This window comes from Cheilinus undulatus, linkage group 15, assembly GCF_018320785.1.
Source record: "Cheilinus undulatus linkage group 15, ASM1832078v1, whole genome shotgun sequence".
In the NCBI taxonomy this organism is placed as follows: Eukaryota; Metazoa; Chordata; class Actinopteri; order Labriformes; family Labridae; genus Cheilinus; species Cheilinus undulatus.
In genome coordinates this window covers 44,910,503-44,931,648 of record NC_054879.1, presented here as the reverse complement: position 1 = coordinate 44,931,648, position 21,146 = coordinate 44,910,503, and the positions used below count along the sequence as shown (strand labels likewise).

At 38.3% G+C, this 21,146-nt stretch overlaps 1 protein-coding gene across 5 annotated transcripts in view; it reads right to left on the bottom strand.

The window, feature by feature from the left end:
• LOC121522493 (bromodomain adjacent to zinc finger domain protein 2B) overlaps window positions 1-21,146 on the bottom strand; it is an 85,842-nt gene that overhangs the window by 44,402 nt on the left and 20,294 nt on the right. For 4 of the 5 annotated variants that reach the window (XM_041806942.1, XM_041806941.1, XM_041806944.1 and 1 more), the window contains one exon: window positions 612-773. In XM_041806942.1, the coding sequence (XP_041662876.1) occupies window positions 612-771 (160 nt within the window). In that variant the 5' untranslated portion in view covers window positions 772-773. Of the gene's footprint in view, window positions 1-611; window positions 774-12,681; window positions 12,701-21,146 lie in introns of those variants that run through there. The other variant, XM_041806943.1, reaches the window with a different exon arrangement.

Here is a 21,146-nt window from a genome sequence, read left to right as displayed (position 1 = left end):
AATCACAAACCACCGTATGTAAATTTGCACATTATTTTGTGGTCAGGGGTAATCTGACAGCTTATGCATCACTGCTGCTCAATGCATAATGGCTCTGACCACAATTAGTATTCAGAGAAAACATGAGGATGTTGGCGGCTGCTGGCACGCTGTGAGGCTGACAGACATGTCAAATCACACAGGATAAACCCGAGCTAAAGGTTGTCAAAAGACATCCACAAGGGCGGACAAAGCTTTTTAATTGTTGGCATTCATTAATTCAACAACCCTTCCATTCCTATCAAAATTGTCATGTTAAAGCAGAGAAAAGGTGTCTTAAGCCCCCTTTTTGTTGCACTATTTTCATTCTGTTTTCCAGGAAATTAAGTTGGGCAGCCTCTCATAATAAATTAGGCTCTTTTTAATTTTTCTTTCTCCATAGTTTTGTGGAATTGTGCATAAATTTACATCTATAAATATCTTGTAAACTGAAGTTTTCTGGGTGACTTTTTTCCATCAGTGTCCCTTAAAATTCAAACCCCTTAAAATGAAACTTCAATTATTTAGCCTCAAATAATTCTGACCTGAACCGGATCACATAAAACTATAGATAGATTTTTGTATGTACGTACCACAGGTGGTGAGACAGGAGTCGCTGGAAGGGCCAGGAGCCAGGCTGCTTTTGGTGGAGGGGGTTATGGGTGGAGCAGGGGAGGAGCTGGCTGGAGGGGAGGTCATGTGAAGGGCAGACGGGGCTGATGACAGGGAGGCCAGCCGCTCTCCAAACTCCATATCTGTCAAAGACAATCCAGTCAACACTTAGAGATGGGAAACAGGAGATGACATACAAAAACACCCCACATTTAATCACTGATAAACATCTCCGTGTGTACACCTTAAATCTTCTCAGACAGCCTTTGTTTAAGCCAAACGTTGTCTAGCTAAACCCTAAATTAGGTGACACTGAAAAGGGTTTAAATACTTAATTTATATTTTGACTCTTAGGTATAAAAAAAAAGCAATCATTAGTTAAAGGGGACATCTTATGCAAAAATCACTTTTTCTTGATCTGTCCACAATCCCCTCAAGTACCAGAAAAAAACACTCCCTTCCCCCTCTCTTTCTCCACCTTTCAGAAAATATGTGCTGAAACAAGATGTTCTCAGAGTTTCCCCTCATGATGATATGTGGGGAGTTAGCCCCACCCCCAGGTTCTATTGGCCCTCCCCGCTTGGAAGAAAGTTCCGCCCTCCTCTGAGAAGAGTCACATACATTTCCTGAGAGGGGCGTGGTCAGAGGCGGAGTCAGACAGCTCATTAACATTTAAAGCCACAGACACAGAAACAGCTTGTTCTGAGCAGGGCTGAAACAGAGGGGGTTTTAGACATGCAAAAATCCAATACTGGAGTGTTTTTTCAGCAACAAACTTCCCAGACATGTTTTGGGGACCTCTGAGACCGATATAAACTTGTCTTAAAAGGGTAAAATATATCTTCTTAAAGCAGGGGTGTCAAACTCAATCACAGCAGGGGCTGAATTCAGGACTAACCTGAGGGCCTAACAGGGTCACCTTTTTAACCATAAACTGTCATTTCCCAAGTAATAAAATATGAAAAAAAAAAAAAAAAAATAGCACTGATGATAAATGATTTTGACATTTTAAAAGTTAAAAAGATTAGTTTAAAGGCTCACAATCTGAGAAAAGTAAATTTATTAATTTAAAAAGGTCAAAACATGAAATTGAAAAATAATTTTTTTTAATGGCAAATACATAAGAAAGAAAGTAAATATCATGAGTTTAAAAGGCCAAAATATGAAATAAAATTTGTAATCATGAAATTAAAAGTCAAAATATCATTCAAAATTTTAAATTGTGAGTCTAAAGGGTTAAACTATGGGATTATAAAGTCAAAGTTTGGAGTTGAAATTATGAGGTAAAGTACAAAATATTTGGTTTAAAAGGCCAAAATATCACTTCAAAATTAGAATTATGAATCTGAAAGCTCAAAATATTACATGAGAAGTCAAAATTATGAGTTGAAATGTGCAATGTATGAAATTAAAAGTCGAAATCCTAAATTTGAGTCCTAATTGAGATGCAAAATTGAAAATGTGAAATTAAAACACAAATTAATTTCGTTTCCTACATCCCTGATTTCTTATCTAAATATTTTTACTCTTTACTTTTTCAGATTTTGTGACTTAACAAGGATATCTTAACTCTTCAAGGAAAAGTTAATATTTTTATACTTAAGGAAATCTGCAGACCTCAGACTGATGGGCCAGTTATAACAGAAATATGAGATCATCCTGGGGGCCGGATTTAACTGTTCCACGGGCCGGATATGGCCCCTGGGCCTTGAGTTTGACACCTGTGCTTTAAAGGAAAAGAAGCTATTGTAGTCATTAAAAAGAGAAAAGTAGATGATATCAACCACTATAACTGTTTTAAATCAGATTAACTGTATGCATTTATCATAACTATGACTGCAAAAAGGGTTTTGGATTGTTTTTGGTCCTTCTCTGACATTTCTGGTATTAATCAGCTTCTTACTTTTAGCGCTGTAAATACTCGATCAATATATCAATACACTTTTAGCACAATAATATGAACAATACATAATTAATGTAAAACTTTGTAGTCTAAAATCCCAATTTAACATTGTCATTGTAAATAAATGAGGCTCTGTTTGGTGCTTTTTTTCCTAATTTAAAGACTTTTGTCTGATGTAGCAGAACAAAGTTCATCATAATCAAAATCAACATGATTATTTAATCAGTGATTTTGCTCTCGGCTAAATATTCATAAATGACTGTCATATCAAAAGCCTTCCCGGCTCTTTGATGTTAAAACGGCTGCCACAAGAGATGCAACTGTCAATGAGGGACGAAGTCTAAAAAGAGAAAACTCTCTGCAGCCTTGATTTATCCTTTTGCAATCTTTGTATCCATGAATAAACACAAGCTGTAGGTCTTCACTATTCCTCTGATGATCCTCAGACCACTGGCATCCCAGCACTAACTGTACCCTTTCATCAGCACCACATTTCCTGAATTTCCATTATTTATGCCACTTCTCTTCCCACTGATCACAAAAGCCCACATCTAAAATCCTCTTTTACCTCTCACTTCCAGATTGTGTTTTACAGCCTGCCTTTGTTTTAGTATCATACATTACAGAGCGGTTCCTAGATCTCCCTGGTGATTCTCCTCTGCACAAGAAAAACAGGAGCAGCTGATTAATTTGAGGAGACAAAGCTCGCCTCTGAATATCAAGTATCATCCCTCACCAGGAACGGCACTGATGAGACGTAAATGACATGAAAGCTGCAGACATGCTTCACTGCAAAGGCCACTGCTTTCCTGAGGTTGTGTGAGCGTGAGTTTGAGCACCATAAAGAACAAAAGGTGCTTTCATATTCATAATGCATCATTAAAACAGACAGTCGCAATCACCCCGTCAGTCTGGATGTCCAGCATTCAAATACCTTTATGTGAGTGTCCGTTATGGATCTGTAAACATGAGCTTTAACATACCTGGTGTGTATAATGCATCACTTTTAAAACCAGCGCAGTTTTGATTTTCATCTCCCTGCTGCAGACAAATCTGTTACTGGGGAGGTAGATTTACTATTAACAGGACACCTTATTTATAATTTCTCATGTGTATATGTTACATACAGAGCCTCAGAGCCCCAGATATGACATGGTCAAAAAAAAATTAAATTGTGGCCACAACATAGCTATAACGTGCACACGAAATACTTATTCATGGCCACAAAATACTAATTAATAATATTAATATCATTCCTGGACAGCTGGGTAAGCAAATTGAGCGCACCTTCCTATCCCAGTGTCCAAGCCCTACCTCCGCCGGTAAAGCAACCTGGCTCTCAATATTCTGTTTAAATGCCTCTCGGTAATAATGGTTCCTTGCAATGCCAGGCTTCTCAGAATGTCTTTGTTGCTCATTCCTAGCCTTAAATAAAATTCAATCATACTATCCCTGTCCATCGTGTAGCTGTAGCCCCTCTACTGCCTCTACCTTAGACCTACCTTAGAGAAGGTGCGCTTGATTTGCTTACCCAGCTGTCCAAGAATGATATTAATATTATTGATTAGTATTTCGTGCACACGTTATACTTATTCCGTGGACACTAATTAGTATTTCGTGCGCACGTTATAGCTATATTGTGGCCACAATTTAGGTTTTTTTTGACCATGTCATATCTGGGGCTCCGTAGTCATAAACTAGCTGGCTTTATTTGCCTGCTTCCAAACAAGTTTTTCCCCCCATGATCACACAGGAGAGCTTCTTGAATAAGGTCTAAAGACGCTCTCATGTTGTGAACTTGTCAGAAACGGGTCCAGCGTTCATCAGCACAGATAACGGACTAATATAATCACAGCTGTGAGCCTCAATGGAGGACTAGACTGCAGGGTTTTGGCCATTTACTGCATGCATGATTGGTGAGTTCTGTGTAGGTTTGCTGCACCCTTAATGAGGAAAATAATCATTTTATAGTCAGCAATAGTTAACATAATCCAGAAAACATTTCAGGACTGTACATACACTGTAAAAGACTGAGTATTTCATGATTTATGTATGTTTGATTTATTAGTAAAAGACTGAATAAGGTCCTTTTCAAAATAAAACTGCTAAATTTGACTTTATATTGATTTTTACTTTCTGCAAACAATTTTATTAAAAATCCAATAGAACAGTATATTTTTATCACCAAACTAGTGTCATTTGGGGCTGAATTAAACATTATACAGCAGCTGAGAGGCCATTTCAAAATATTGCGATATTGTGTATCGATATAGCAAAAATAAATCGGGATATTAATTTTAGGCCATATCACCCAGCTCTACTTGAATGTTTGCATAATGTGGATAAATTCCCTGCTGCTGCAAAAAAGGATTTATCAGACTGGTATTTTGACACATTTCAAGATAAAGATTTGTAAATTGCAGCAGGCCAAATTGCAATTTAATCTAATTCGCGATTAATTGCCCAGCTCTATTAACAAAACTATGTATACCATAATTACTTGACATTAAAACAATGTAAACAAACAAATCAAATTTATAACTAAATAACACTATATAAATATGTCAAATATATCCAAGAGGTGTGTTATTGAGCTAATCATGTGAGGTGACACAGTGCAGACAACCAAACCAGCAGAATGTAGTGCTGATTAAAGCTCAAACTAATACACTCTTCAGAGATAATGGCCTATATACAGATTTACAGATTGAAATTCACACTCAGATATATGACCTATAATGTAAACATACTGAAGCCTGTCACCCATGAGTAAAAATATCTCACTACAGGAAAACAATGAACCTATCAACAGAATGACATTAGACGAGACAAGGCACGACAAATGTCATCAATCATTCAGAAGAAGGCCAAAACAAACAATCTAAAGAATAAAACAAACATCATGCAAGCATTTACATGATTGATGTCCTGACATTTCACATAAAAATGTGTCTCACAAGAAACCTGGGTTCTTAATCTAATGTGTCTCAGTGATAGTATGGTCACAGTCATGTCTGGGTTTTATCTGCTACAGAGTTAGAAATAAATTCTCCTCACACCATCTCCATTCAAACTCGTCTGCTCTGTGCACCTACACCTCTGAGAAGCTGGAGGCAACGATGCATTTTGCAGAAAAATGCTTCATCATATTGCTCATCCTTTGCAGGTTAAGAGCATATTTACTTAACCATTCTGATCAGCCTTCATGGTTTGGGCTGCATTTGATCCACGTGTCAGCTGGTTACCAGTAACAACAGTGAGAATCTTATTATTAGTAATGCACAGTTAGTGAAGATATAGTCCCTTAATGCAGTGGTTCCCTACCTTTTATCCTTTGAGATCCCCTACTTGTATGTAAGAAATTTAAGTCCCTCCAGGACTGATATGGTAAAATAGGGATACATTATGTTAAAAAGTAATACAAATTTACCTCGTTTAGTTTAAATCCAAACAAAAAAGCCCTAAACCTGCCCTGAAGGCATTATGAGTGTCATTGGAACAGCACAACGGCCAGCTTCAAAGGGAGAAAAAGTAAGACTTTACTCGAGATCACTTTTATTGTACATGGCAACTCAAGTCTAGAAGGGTTTATTATAAATACATACAAACAATATAAAAATTAAATAAGATTTTAACAAAACAATATCAGACCAGTGCATAAGCTTGTTTACTCGCTGATACCAGTACCTCCATTTTCAGCAGTAACAGATGTATTTCCAGTACTGGTATCGCATTGGACCAGCACTAAAAAGGACTAGCTAAAAAGAACAAAAAATCTTTGATTAGGGCTGAGCAATTAATCAAAAATTAGATTAATTTTCAAATCACACAAGGAGCAATAGTTCCTTAACCTGGAATTTTTGTCAATAAACCAGTTCAAAACTTTTTTTTTTGCAGCAGACGTTAGAAAAGTTTACAATAAAATCCTGTCTTCTTCATATTTGCACCTTTTTCTTATCAAATATAAGAAGAATAAAAATGATCACTCTCTTTAATACAGTAATTCATTTCCAATTTGCAACATGAATCAAAATCATCACAATTACACATTTTTTTCAAATTTGTTCAGCCCAAGTTTTATCTAATATTGTGTTGGTTATAATATAGGATTATTTATTGTTTGTGTTTGTTGGAAAATACACAAAATTGCAAATCAAACTGCAATCACAAAATGGGGGGGGGGGGGGGGTCACAAAAATAAGATTATTTTCCCAAATTGTCCATCCCTCCACTTAAACTGATGAAAAGTAAGTTTAGATTTGGTCAAGCACACTAAAACAAGACTGAAGTGTAATTTATTTTTCACTGGACATTGAAAATCCATGATTTTTCTCCACTGTGGATAAATCTGTCAAAACACAACAGATCTGTAGCTCTTCTGCCTCAAAACTGGACAAAATGTTTTGGAGTTTTCATCAAGTTAAACTAGACTGGCTGAGGAGAAGGGTTGTACTATAATATCATACATTTCTTTCTTTCTTCAGATCCAAACCTTGAGATTTGTGATCTGCTGCACCACTAAAACTCCCACTTACAGAAAAGAGCCCCCACTCTATTCTACTGCATGCTTGTAATGTGAAAAGAAACTGAAACATCAACAACGAGCAATGCCAAAACATGAAAACCAGTCAGCCCCAAAGAGACTTAGCCTGGGATCAAACACAGGAACTCCCTGCTGAGAACAGAGAGAGCTAACCTACTAAGCCAACATGTTGCCCTGGATACAAGGACAGCCAAACACAAATCATACATGTGAAATGAAGTTAACTAAGACGTCTTCTACTCCTGTGACTTTCTTCTACAGCTATCTATTATTTATAGAAAATAGACAAAGGCCAGAACTCTCTTTGTTGATGCTCTCTAGGCTGAACTGGTTACATACTTCTTATTATATGTCCCAGAATTTGATCTAGCCAGTAGTTTGAAATCTTGGGCTTTAAACTCAGTCATGAAAAAATAATAACCTAGAGTCACCAGCATAGATCTGCAGTATTCACACAGCAGACACCGTATATCACTAGTTTTGATAACCTTGCAAAGCAGATGGATCGGTCAGATTCATGTCTCTCATCAGGCAAATCCATCTTGCAAAGCTCCAAACCGAAATGATTGTGCCAAACTGAAAATGAACCTGTCCAATCAGCATCATTTGAGGAGAACGAGGCAGTGGCTTTGGGTGTGGCCTAGTTGTATTGTATGGCTGCTACCAGTAAGTTAGGTTGGATGTAGCAATAGTACAGCAGCAGTGGTATAGCAGCAGTTTCACCAGAACTGGACCACATTTCTTGTTTTGAACTTTTTGAACTCCCAGCTGGCCTCAGCATGAGTTTTATCCACCAGCAAGCCTCCACTGTTTGTGATGAATGTGACAGAACAGTCACTCTGACTTCAGTCTCCTAACGATCTCACATCACTGCCAGTGTCTGTCCACTAATAATTCAATTGGCTTGGATGAAAGATACCAACATCACTCAGTGTTTGGGCTCAGTGATTTTTTTGATGGGAGGAAATACAGGGATGTAAAAGTAGAAAGACAAAAATCTTTCCAGCTTCTGACAGTTAATCAAATATCAGCCGGCCGTTTGCCATTCTGTCTTAGACACAGAGGATGTGCAGGATGAGAGCCGGCTGTGAGGCAAAGACTGACAGTAAATAGAGAATGCACGGTCACTGCTAATAGGTACAGCACAGCTTTAGTGTTACACCAATATTTTAGTTCAAATACCATGCTTTTATTTATTCTTTGCTCCTGGCTATGACCACTACTTTACCTGAACAATAACTTGTGTTTTGTCCAACCCATCTCACAAAGAAAGACAAACCTGTGTCAGGGGCCCAACTACCGTAAAATGCATTGCAACATAACATAACATAACATAACATAACATAACATGACATTATAGGCTACATCAGAGAGTAAGTCTGCCCTCTTTATAAAGTGTCTTGAGGTAATTTATGAATTGGCACCACACAAACAAATATTGATTGACTGATTAACATCTATTGTAGGGATGTCCAAACTATGGCCTGGGGCCCAAATGTGGCCCACCATCTATTTTTGATTGGCCCTCAACAAATTCTATAAAACAATGAAATATGGTCCATATCACAAGGTAAAGCTTCTGCTTAACTGTATTGCACTACTTGGTTTTAGCACAAGGTGGTGCTGCCATGCTAATTCTGTAGACAAACATTTTGACAACTCAAATTTAATGATGTTTTCTGTCCCTCCTTAAACTCTTAAAACGACTGTCTATTTGCCTTGTCAGCCAACAACTAGCCATTTAAACATATTCAATCACTAGCATTTCTTTTTAAAGATATATTCTGTCTCATTTTTTGGGCCTTTATATTTTATTTACTGTTGGTTTATTGTGAGGAACACATTCTGGAGAAAGCAAATGGACCCTTCTTGATATTAAATACAAGAGGCATGAGTTCCCAAACCACACTGCCATGGGCTGCAAAAGAAAACTGAGTGGACACTGCAGTTCTACTACAAGTGTATGTAGTGTTTACACGTATATATAAAACTGCATCATCTGCATACAGCCGAATCCTCCTCCAAGATATGATATTTTCAAATAATCTACGTAGAAACTAAAGAGATGTACACCAAAAACAGAGCCCTGTGGGACTCTGATAGAGAATATAGTTTCTTAGATAAAAAAACAACACAAGCTTTGCAGTTGGGGGACTTGGATTCAGACCACTGTTCACTACTAAAAGAAAATCTGAATTTAAAGAGATTTGACCTAAGGCCCCACCAATATCTTGGATGAAAGACTGCAACCCAAATTTCCAATAATTTTCACCAGTGCACATTTAATTAATAAAAATGTTGCACTTAAGATCTTGGATGGCACGGAATGTATGACAGGAACAGGAGACAGGAAAAAACAGACATGTTTTACACACACACCCCCATGATAATGTGTAAATTTTCCAGAGTTTTTATTTAATTATTTCATCAGCATTGTAAAAACAGCTCTATTATTGCAAGAACAGGTGAAAATTGAGCTGAAATATAAATAAAACATTTAAGGTTGCATGTTTTTCATAGACTTTTGCCCCATTTTTTTTTCGGACACACATTCAGGACCCACGAAAAACGTCTCCAAGACCCACTTTTGGGTCCCAACCCACCTGCTGCAAACCACTAAACTAGACTATCATGCGCAACAAAAATAAGTAAATTACCTTCATCATATCTGAAAAAACTGTGCTTTTCACCTTCAGACTTTTCTATCACACTTTAAATTGCATAGACAGAGACACTGGGGCCGGACTTTCAAATAAACAAAAACTAAATAAATATTTTGGTCTGATTAACACATTATTGCATTAGAATTTGTTTTTCTTTCACCACGCAGGACTTTTTTTAAGCATCACCAGTGAAATCTATCTCTGTTAGCTATAATGCAGCACACCATAAGGAGACAGGCCTGCCACAACATTGACCGGGCCCCTGAAATTCCCGGAGAGTGGGCCCTCCCTAAATGTGATTTCGCACCGGTGTTAACTCATTTTTGACACTTTTAAACCCCTTTCATGACTTCATTCAGCCATTTCTGCAACATTTTTCCCCCTCTCAAACCATTTTTTCCGCTTTTGCCACTTGTTGCCCATGTTGCCACTCTTTAACCCCTTTCACTACTATTTTTGCTATATTTTCTGCCATGTGTAACCCATTTTTGATACTTTTTGCCCCTTTAACCCAATTTTTTTCCATTCATTGACCACTTTTAAACCACTTTTCCAGCATGTTTTATCCCCTTTGTGCCACTCTTGTATCAGTTTTTGTGACAAATTTAACCCCTCTTGCACCATTTTGCCACTTTTAACTCATTTTTGATATTTTTTGCTCATTTTTTATCTCTTTGACACAATCTTTGCAATTCTTTAACCCCTTTTAAACTATGTTTCCAGCCTGTTTTCCCCTTTGTGCCACTCTTGTGTCAATTTTTGCCACATTTCAATTTTTTTTGCCACTTTTTTTTGCCCCCTCTTTATTATTTTTTTGCACCATTTTTTGCCTCTTTCAACCTATTTTTGAAACTTTTTGCCCCTTTTTCCTCTTTTGCCAATTTTTGCTACATTTTAACCTCTTTTCACCACTTTTCCTTCAAATATGTTTCGCTTTGTACCACTAAACAAGCCATTTTGATACTTATCACCTACTTTTGCCACTCTTTAACCTCTTTTATCACTTAATCTGGCCATTTTTGCAACATTGAAGGTTTAAGGTTTAATTTATTTAACAGGACAGCATGCAGTGTCATTGATTATTTACAAAAATAAAAAGATTGCTGCACCAGATTTAGCGTAACACTCATTTCCATCTGTAATCCTCACTTCTGCCAGTCTTACCCTAATTTTTTTTTAATTTACTCATAATGGCTGACAAGTGAATTTCTGTACAAACAGATAAAATGTTAAGTCATTCTAAAACTATTTCAACATTAATTGTTTTCTGGGGTGGATTTAACAGCTGCAGACATTTTAAGCCAAAAGATACTCTTAAAACATCTTCTTTTCCTCCTTCTCTAAATTTAATGGTCTTCTGGGGGCCTGACAGGAAGCTCGGGGTGGCCTGATTTGGTCCTCCTATCTACAGTTGATGATCAGTGCTCTAGTGTGTTGTGTGAATTATTAACTCATTGGATGCCACTGATGTATATATACGTCATTTAAAAGCCAACGCTTGAGTGCCATTGACGTATATATACATCAAACTGTTTTTTCAGAGGCCGGCACAAGGGGGCGCTCACACGCTCCCTGTGAGTAATTTTGGGGCTTCTGGGATATGTAGTCGGAACACAGAAGAGACGGTAGCTCAAAGCCACTGAGATCAGAGCTTGAAGTGGAGAAGCCGGGATGGAGGTAATCTAAGCTAAAGTTCTAAAATATTCAGTATCGGCACAAAATTCCCCCCAAAAAACTGAGGGAGTCAAGTGGCCAGTTTCACCAGCAGACACTAGAAGAAACTCTAAACTTTTGCCTGAGAAATCAGTTACTCACTGAAACTGACAGTGAATCCAGCAATCAGTGCATTCATTCATCTGCCTCGGCCGGCCAAGAGGCTAAAGAATGCTGCGAGGTCTCCCCCGTGTGTCGGAGAGAAAAGGCACCCGCTATCCAGCTGGATGCATACAGCGACGACACACTCAAGACGACGGTCTTGAAAGATGACTCAAAATGGCCAAAAATGCCAAAATGGCCACTTTCCATTTTATAAAAGGGCTGGTACTCTGAGTTCAAAGAAAAATAATGCATTACAACACAAGCAAACATTAAGCATTAAGGTCTCTGTTAGCAGTCATCTCAGCTTGCTCTTCACAGAAAGGGCCCCATTTTACAACCATTCTCAGAGAAACCATATGCTTTGCAGAGATTGTGTGCATGAGCGTGGGTTAGGATGGCTGTCATCAAGGACAGAGTGGTTTGCTTGAAGTTACTGAATGAAATTTGTAAATAAAGAGTTGTGAGAGCAGCTAGTCAACAACCCTGTCTCTCAGCTTGGGTGGCAGATGGCTGAGCAATGTTAGCTAGTATGGCCACACTGGGAGGAACTGGGATAATCTGTGATGTTCACACAGTAAGGGTCCCACTGCTGTTCTCCAAAAGCTTTCAGTGTCTATGCCACCGTTTTATGCATCAGTGAAATCACTTCTTTGACCTCCCATGAAATAACGAGCACATGCTGCAAGCCATGCAAAGACATCAACCTGTACTCTTACTGCCAGGATGATAATAATCCATATTTTCCTCTCGAGAATCACAGGCAAAAACATGGTGAATACATTCTGTTATCATTATTTTCAGGGCTCATCCATCTTTGAGGAAGACCTTCACAGCAAAAAATTAATTCCTCTTCATAACAGCTTCCATCGAATACTACCCTGAATGTAGCGGGAAGGTTGGTAGTTATGGGAGCAAATGAACCTGATGAACGATGTGAGGTCTCAGTATGACAAATGCTTCAAGAAACAAATTTGCCCTTCACAGTGGTGTTAGCACCGTTTGCATGTGGCTCATTTTCCCTCGGAGTGATCTCGGAGGTGGGACGGGCGCCTGGAAACAGGAATCCCACATGTTCTGCACAGACAGACATCCATCACAAACACGTTTTCAAAGCTGCTGCCTACCTCTGCCCCATCAGCTGCAAGCATTAGCCATAAATTGTGATGCTCAGCCTGCAGGTTTTAATTAGACACATACAGAGAGGAGGGAAGAGAGGGGGGCGGGCGAGAGAAAAGAGAAGGTAGTTTTATTTCCCAATCAGCTGCTATTAACATGCTCTTGCTTCCATTGTAAATGCAGGTGGTATGGAAGCCTTTAATGTGGCTACTTAACTGACTGGATCAGGTTTTTTGCTGTTGCTACTCCTATGAGCGAGATCAGCTGATACCACCAACAAAATTATATTGTGTTTAATATGGCAGCTCATTCAGCAGTTGGTTGGCTGTATACTGATTCAAGTTTCTCACTTAAGACAAAATTTTCTCCACCTATCATCAGAATGATTTATTTACATCTGACTTACTGTATTTTACCAGGCTGACCTTAAACACGTAATAATGTAACGCTATACCACCATGTTCATTCTTCTACCTAGCTTTTATCCTGCCGATTTCATCACTTATTTGAACATTGGATCAAAATGTCAAACTAATGGAACTCAAAATAGCAGCAGAGGAGAAGATAAGAGTTGTTTTTGACTATAGTTGAAGGTGCTGCTTTTGTTTAGTTTGATTCATGATGCTGATATGCTTACTACTCATTGGCTGATAGTTGAATTATATAGGGCTGTCAAAATTAATGCGTTTATGCGAATTAATCCATCATCATGATTAATCTGATTAAAAATTTTAACGCAATTAACCCATCTACAGTGCAGATTGACTTAAAATCCCTGTAACGTCTCTGGCAACACATTTCGGGCAGTTTGTCCAGGTAGGGTTAGCATCAAGCATGCCGCCGCACATGCGCAAATGGGCCGTTGATCCGGTAGTGACCAACCAACTTGTTATGGAAGACACTGAACAGCACATTGGCCCTCTCGATGGGAAATCTGAGTACAAAAAAACCCCAGGACAGAACAGTCGACCGACATAAAGTATTATGCACATTCTGCAGGAAGGAGTTTTCTTTTCACTGAAGCACTTCCAGCTTAAAATATCACATTAATGTGAAGCATATGTTTGTCAGGGATTCTGCTAGCACTTTGACTAACGCATGTCACGCATGCGACAAACCACCCTCACGGAACGCCAAATTTAAAAGGGAGACTATGAATAGGAGTGAATATTTTTCATCAGATTGATCTGTATTGTTTTGAAATTTGACATTACCAGCTGCTTACTGGGTGCCAAACATGTCTGGTCTGGCTATGTTTCTTGATTTAAAAATTTGGCCCAGTTGAATTTGTAACTGAATAGCCCTGGCATATATATTCCCTTCTTTCTGGAGTCTGTTTGCTTATGCAAAATGAAATGCGATTTATATAGATTAAAAATGAATTATATTTCATCATGATTAATCAAAATTAATCCACAGCAACCCTGTGATTAATCTGATTAAACATTTTAATCGTTTGACAGCACTAGAATTATATTATCAGACTTATATGGCCTAGAGAAGGGCCATATGGCCACATCTTTCTGCTATTTTTGGTTTTCAGTATTACAATATAAAAAAGGATAATTAATTATTGTGACCAACAGATCACCTATTTTTACAGAAAACTGAGCGGTAATTAGGGGTGAGATTTTTTCATTAAATTTTCAAGACAGATTTGTAAGTTATTGACCAGGTAAACACCTTTTTCTCTGTATATTTTTTCAAATATTGTGTCAACAAGTCAGGTTGCTCTCATTTTCTTCTGCAACAACCTGTTGGCCAATGCATTCAATCTAAATATATTTATAAAAAAATTAAAATATACCCCTGAATATGGAGGTCTTATCCCACAATATATTTAAGTTCCAAACATTTATTTTCCTGCTTTCTGATCAATTTTCTGGAACCAATTTCTGCATTTTCTACACCACTTTAGAATTATTATGTGTGTCCTCTTCTGTGTTTTTAAATCTATTCATACAGAGGAATAACGTGAACCATGGCGACTGTAGACATGTCAGTACACAACTTTTGTCGTTTTTGAAAAGAAAACTACTCACTGCTGTTCTTTGTTCTTCTTTTAACGAAAAAATGTCATCAAGTTCTGATAAAACTGGCACTTTAGCAGCATCCACGCTAAACTCTTCCTCCATTACTGCACTGGCCTCTTGTTGCTGCTTGCTTACGTCACGACTCTGCTGCACCTGAGAGTACTGCCCCTCATCGCTGATTGGTCCTGTCACTTTCTAACCGGGCCCAAACGATTCAGATGGGAGCTTTGCAAGATAGATTCACCAGTGAAAAATAAGGAAACAGGCGTATCCATCTGCTTTGCAAGGTTACCTCTCAGCTGGATCAGGAGAGGAGGGCCAACCGAACCTGGGGGCAGGGCTAGCCCCCCACATGACATCATGAGGGGAAAATCTGAGAATGGCTTGTTTCAGCACACATTTTTTGAAAGGTGAAGAAAGATGGGGGGAGGGAAGGGATTTTTCTGGTACTTGAGTGGATTGTGGACAGGCCAGGGGCACATATTTTTGTTAGAAAAGCCTGATAAAGTGATTTTTGCATAATATGTCCCCTTTAAATATTCTCAGGCAAGCAAGGTGCAACCAAAATATTACAGAAACCCAGCGGCTGAATAGCTAAGTTTAATGGATATGAAAAGGTGTGTATTTGCATGCTAACAGAAAAAGATGAATATTAATCAGACGCAATCATTTGACAGGAAGCAAAATAAAAGGCTAGAGTCGGATGCTGATGAAAAGGTTATCCGTCAGTCTGCAGATCCTGCAATGGAAATGACACTATTGTAGATTCAAACATGTAAGACGGCAGCACATAAATCCTGATAACATTGTAATTAGTTCTAATTTACTTGTTATGAGGATATAAGGTAGAAAGAGGTCAATGTTTTTTTATTTTCCTTCAGGCTTCTTGGGATTAAACAGTGTGTTGAAATCTGATGTTTTTTATTTTTTCATGCCAGAAACAGTGTGGATAATAAGAAAAGGTTTGATTAATCTTTAAAGCACAGCTCTCTAATGTCAATAACACCCCCATGTTTTAGATGATAAAAGTAACAGCATTAAAACAAATAACCTAACAAGGCTCTTAACCCATTACTCTGCGCCGTCAATGTCCAAGATGAAATAAAAGGCAGCCAGGATCAAGGTAAACATTGCTATCGCTGCTTTTTCACTCCCGGCGCCTCTCTCATTCTCCAAAGAGTACAACATAAATCACATGGCAACCCGTAATGGGAAGTGGGACTGCAGTGTGCCAAATGAAGCAATAAAACAGATCCCGAGTGTCCCTTTCAAAGCATTAGTCGCATAGTGTCCATATGTCCACTACTTTAGTGAGGCAGACGATGCTGTTTACATTCAAACAAACACCTGTGCGTACACTGAGCAGAAATGAAGGTCAACAGGAAAGGAGATAATCAGGAGTTTTAACTTCATAATTTGGCACTTTGCCATTGATAATGTTAGGCTGCCAATAAAAGAGGAGCATTTTCACAAGCTGGACTCCTGCAATGGAGATGCATGTGGAGATCTGATGTATCACACCTCTGAACAGTCACTTTCATGTGGGGTACCACCAGGTGGTACTCTCTTTACAAATTCTTCATACACAAAAAAAACAAAAAACAAAAAAAACAAGAAGTATTCTCTAAACAGACAAGACAGAGCAAGTAACCACACGCTGATGGATGGTTTTAGACTCTGCAGTGAGGTCTGCTGTGGTCAGAGACACTGAAATGTTGCAACGGTTGAACCGTCAGTTTCATCAAACAGGGACGTTTCCTGTTATAACCTTGTCTTTGACCACAAAGAAGAACAATGACAAGCATGTCTCTGTTGACTTCTAAGTCTTATCACTAAGCTTTATTAGGGACTAATCTTATTTCCAACCACGACTCTTGTTCCAGGCAGAGATGCAACCATGTTTCAGCGTTAGAAAGGAATGGGTGAAGGCTATAAAATTAAATAGGGCAATTCATTATCCTAAATATATTAATTCTTATGGGAAATGATACAGGACAATGCGCTTTAGGATGAAAAAATGAATATTTTAATGGTTCTCAGAAACACCTGAAATCCGTTGGAGAGTGAATTCTACACGCACACGCGCAGCTGTGGCTTCAATAGATGAAGGAGTCACTTGGGATACTCATCAGACTATTTTTATTTTGATGAATGTGCAGGAAAATAACTAATTTCCTGTCTGCCTCTGAGCCATCGTCATAAAATAGCTTCCACTCTGCTGCTAAATGAATATTTCCAGCACCTGAGTGCACTACCTCAGACACTGTGCATACTTCTGTATAATATAGGCTAGCTTTAATGATGAACTACACAGACCACTCTAAGAATTCATAATTAGAATTAGCAGTTGATATGATAATCCAGCATTTTCATAGTTAAGCTGGAATTTAACAAAGATGTTTCTGATCTCAATTAAAGGTCAGTATTACAAAGTTTGATACAGTTAGATAAAAGCAGTTACATTTACAGAGTATTGAGGGTTTTTGTTATGTGTGTCAAGCACAACTAAAGTTCCATTCGTTTTAAGCATCCATCAATGATGTATTTGGTGCTCAAGATCCAAGTTTCCATGTTAAGAAATCATTTATAGACTTTGGGAGCTGCTCTATACCTCAAAATTATATCCCTGACAAGAGGAGCCACATGCCTCCTGCCCCAGCAGTTGTTGTCAAAAGCTGCCATTAGACCTCCCATTCCTTCTTGATTTTAATTGGCTATAAAGAATGAGGTGACACTGAGGATGTAGCATTGTTATAAAAGTTAAAGGTCACATATTTTACCCCTTTAGGACAAGCTTATATTGGTCTCAGAGGTTCTCAAAACATGCCTGTTTTTGCTGAAAAAACACTCCAGTATTGAATTTTAGCATGTCTGAAACCCCTCTGATTCAGCCCTGCTCAGAATGAGCTGTTTCTGTGTCTGTGGCTTTAAATGTTAATGAGCTGTCTGACTCCGCCCCTCTTAGGAAAAAGATGTGGCTTAATGGATATGAGAGAATCAGGAGAGAAGGGCAGAACTTTCTTCCAACCGAACCTGGGGGCGTGGCTAACTCCCAACATAACATCATGAGGGGAAATTTGAGAACAGCTTGTTTCAGCACACATTTTCTGAAAGTTGGAGAAGGCGATTGCCTATTACTATGCAAATGCTGATAGGAAGCTAATAAAGTTAGCTTAATATGCTTATCTAAGTTATCTGAGGTAATTTCTTCATTTTGCACTCTCTAGTAGGACATAGAAATAATAATATAATCCTGTTTCAGGTGTAACGGATGAAGTTTACATATTTCAGTCTCCAAATCAGCCTAATAATCAGGATTACTATCTTGTTTTTATGCAAAGATAGAAAGGACCGGAAGTTGTGCCCACATTTCATGCAAAGTATCATGGGAGCTTGGAATAAAGTGAATAAATTAATAGATAAAATCCACATCTCACAGACTAACACTATCTTAGATTGACTAGCTAGTGGATAATCTGTGCTTGGTCTCTTCCTGTTTAAAGAGCCAGAATAAAGCTTGGATGCCATTCAGAAACATGTCCTTTCTGACTGTGTTACTATAATTAAATCCAGCAGTGATTAAATCTTTCTCAAATTTTCAACATATGTGATTAATTGATTACATTGGTTACAAAGCCTATCAATCGTCTGATGGCATTAATATTAATTGTGTTATTAATATTAATTTATTATTTGAAAAACAGTCTCTCACCCAATGACATTTGGGATAGGCTCCGGCACCCCTATGACCCCGAATGGGATAAGCGGTGTAGAAAAAGGATGGATGGATTTGAAAAATGTCCATCATGGTTTCCTTAGCTTATAATCTGCACATGACTAAAGCGGGGCGGACACATAAAGATAATCGGGCTGTTTTTGTCCCAATTTTCACCCTTCCCGACCAAGGACAGCCAATGCCCGATTATCTTATGTTTTATAAGATTATCCTATAAGATTATCCTGTGGTCTGAGGTGTGTTAAGAGTGAATTTTTCCTGATAATCGGCTCCGAAAACGGTCGGGGCCAACCAAAAATCTTCATGTGTATGGGGAAAACTGACGAGTCCCGAGTTATGACTCCGTGAAATGTGACGTGGAACGGAATGAAGCCAATCAAGAAGCGAGCTGACTGAAGAACAAGGAAGCGGGCGTAAATAAAAACAAGCATGGCTGACCTGCTGAAACAACATCAAGATCTTTTTTTTTAAGTTCAGGATTTTTCCATTAAAAATAGTCCCAAGAACACCATCATTCCCTCTTCTTGTATGTCCTCCTCCATGTTGTGTGTTGTGTTTTCTGGTTGTTGCTATCGGCTGTTGCTATGTTTCTTCTTCATTTTTGTTAGATGACGAGTGATGATGCGAGATTTCTGGCTTGGAGGACGAGATTCTAGATTGGTGGTGGGACAGAATCATGATGTGTGTGGTGTGCTGTGTTGAGATTATCGGAGCACACCACACACAGTACGATCAAAACTGTTCAATGCCTGATTTTTTATCTTCACGTGTGGGGTCTTTAACAGATAAAAAAATCTCTTAAGATTTAGAAAATCCTTATGTGTGTACCCCGCTTAAGTAATTTCTGAAAGCTGTAGAAGGGTGGATTTGAAAAAAACTACAAAAATATAAAGAAAAAGTATAGGAAGAATCAATAGCATTATAACTACTGCGGCTAAGCAATGATTTATTTTGATTGTTCTGTAGGCAAAGCCCTCCTAACTTAAGAGATACCTAAACTTAAACAACTTGCGGCGTTTGTTTAACTTACTGTACTTCTCATATCACAATATATAGAGCAGGACAGAGAGATTTTGCAGTGTCAATTTTCCAGTATCGTTCAGCCCTATAGCATACACACACACACACACACACACACACAGAGCCTTACTAATGGAATAATCTTCACACATCTGAAATAAGCGCTGCCCTCTGAAAGCTGTGTGCAGCCAGGCCAGACAGAGGGGAGGAAAGGTGTGTGGCATGGCAGCCTAAAATCATCCTCCTGGGAAAGAACATTCTTTTCCGGGTCTATCCATAAAACACGAGGGTTTTGAGAGAAGAGGACACAAGACATTTAGAATCTGACTTTTTCTGCACCCTTATGATAAAGTACTGAAAATGCATGCATATGTCTGAATGCTAAGGCCAAATGCTGCTCTCAGCAAAATAAATGGGATAAATTATTTCTGATATGTACCATTACACAGTTAAAATGACAGATTTATCACATTTTTTATTTTCAAGCAGAATTAAAATACCCCAAAAACCCACTTTATTTTGAATATGTTTAGATATCACTGCTATAAATATTCAGGGTAGAAAGACAACACTTTTTTGTAAAGGATGCCACTCAAATCCAAACATTTCCCTCTGAATATTTAGACTACATGAATAGAATATTCATTTCTCTGCAGGAGGACAGTCAATGCATAACAATGAGATTTGCTAATGAAAGCAACCATCAAGCTGAAATGCATACATAGGCTATTAAACTGAGCCCTTGCTGTCATTTGCTTTTTGCATTTTTTGATAATTTCCCTCATTTTTCCAAGAGTTCATTCAGCGTTTTACCCTGACTGAGATTTGTTTACAGCCAGAAATAATGACTGCATAGCACGAGTGTATTCTGTGTGCCCGTGTTATCTGTGTAATGAGACAAGTCATTACCAAATTGATATTATTTGCATAAACATTTTCACCTTCTCAAACACTTTGTTAAGTCAACCAATGTTAATGAAAATCACAGGCAAATTGGAGCCTTGTGTTGTCTTTGCACTTCTAAGAAATCTCTTCCATCAACAGTGTTGTTCATAGAACTGAATCTGAGTCAAATCAATTGCAATCACTTTGTTATAACATTAAATAAATGGAGCTAAAGTGCTGCTGTGTATTGATTTTGTGATTCCAACACTGATTTATTTTCTATTGTGCTTCAAAGGTAAAAACTTAAGACATAAACTATAAATTGCCTTCCGTTTATGCCTTAAAACAAATACAAATTAAAGAGTTTCACAGTTACAAATGCAATCTCTCTCTAATAAACTGACATTTGAATCCTTTTCCACTCGCTTAGTAAACAATGGAAGTGAGATAATTGATCATGGGCTCTGGGATGGCTGTGAGCAGCAGAAGGTCACCGCCCGCCAGCAGAGCTGATAGGGAAAATGGCGTTGATGCTCCCGAGCTGCCATTTTTCTTCCCTGACAAAGACTCCATCTGCCACCGAGCCATTTGCAGCCTCTGAGTCAGAATATCAATGATTTCCAACCATTCTACGACGCAGCGCTCACCTTGGTGTCACCTCTACACCCGTCTGAGCGCTGACACCACAGATCCTCTCTGCCAACAAAACTCTCATTCACTTAAGTGGCATCCATGCTGTTTTAGAGCAGTAAGCATTTTATTAGCATTTATAATAGTTTAGGGCTTTTGCTTTTTGAGA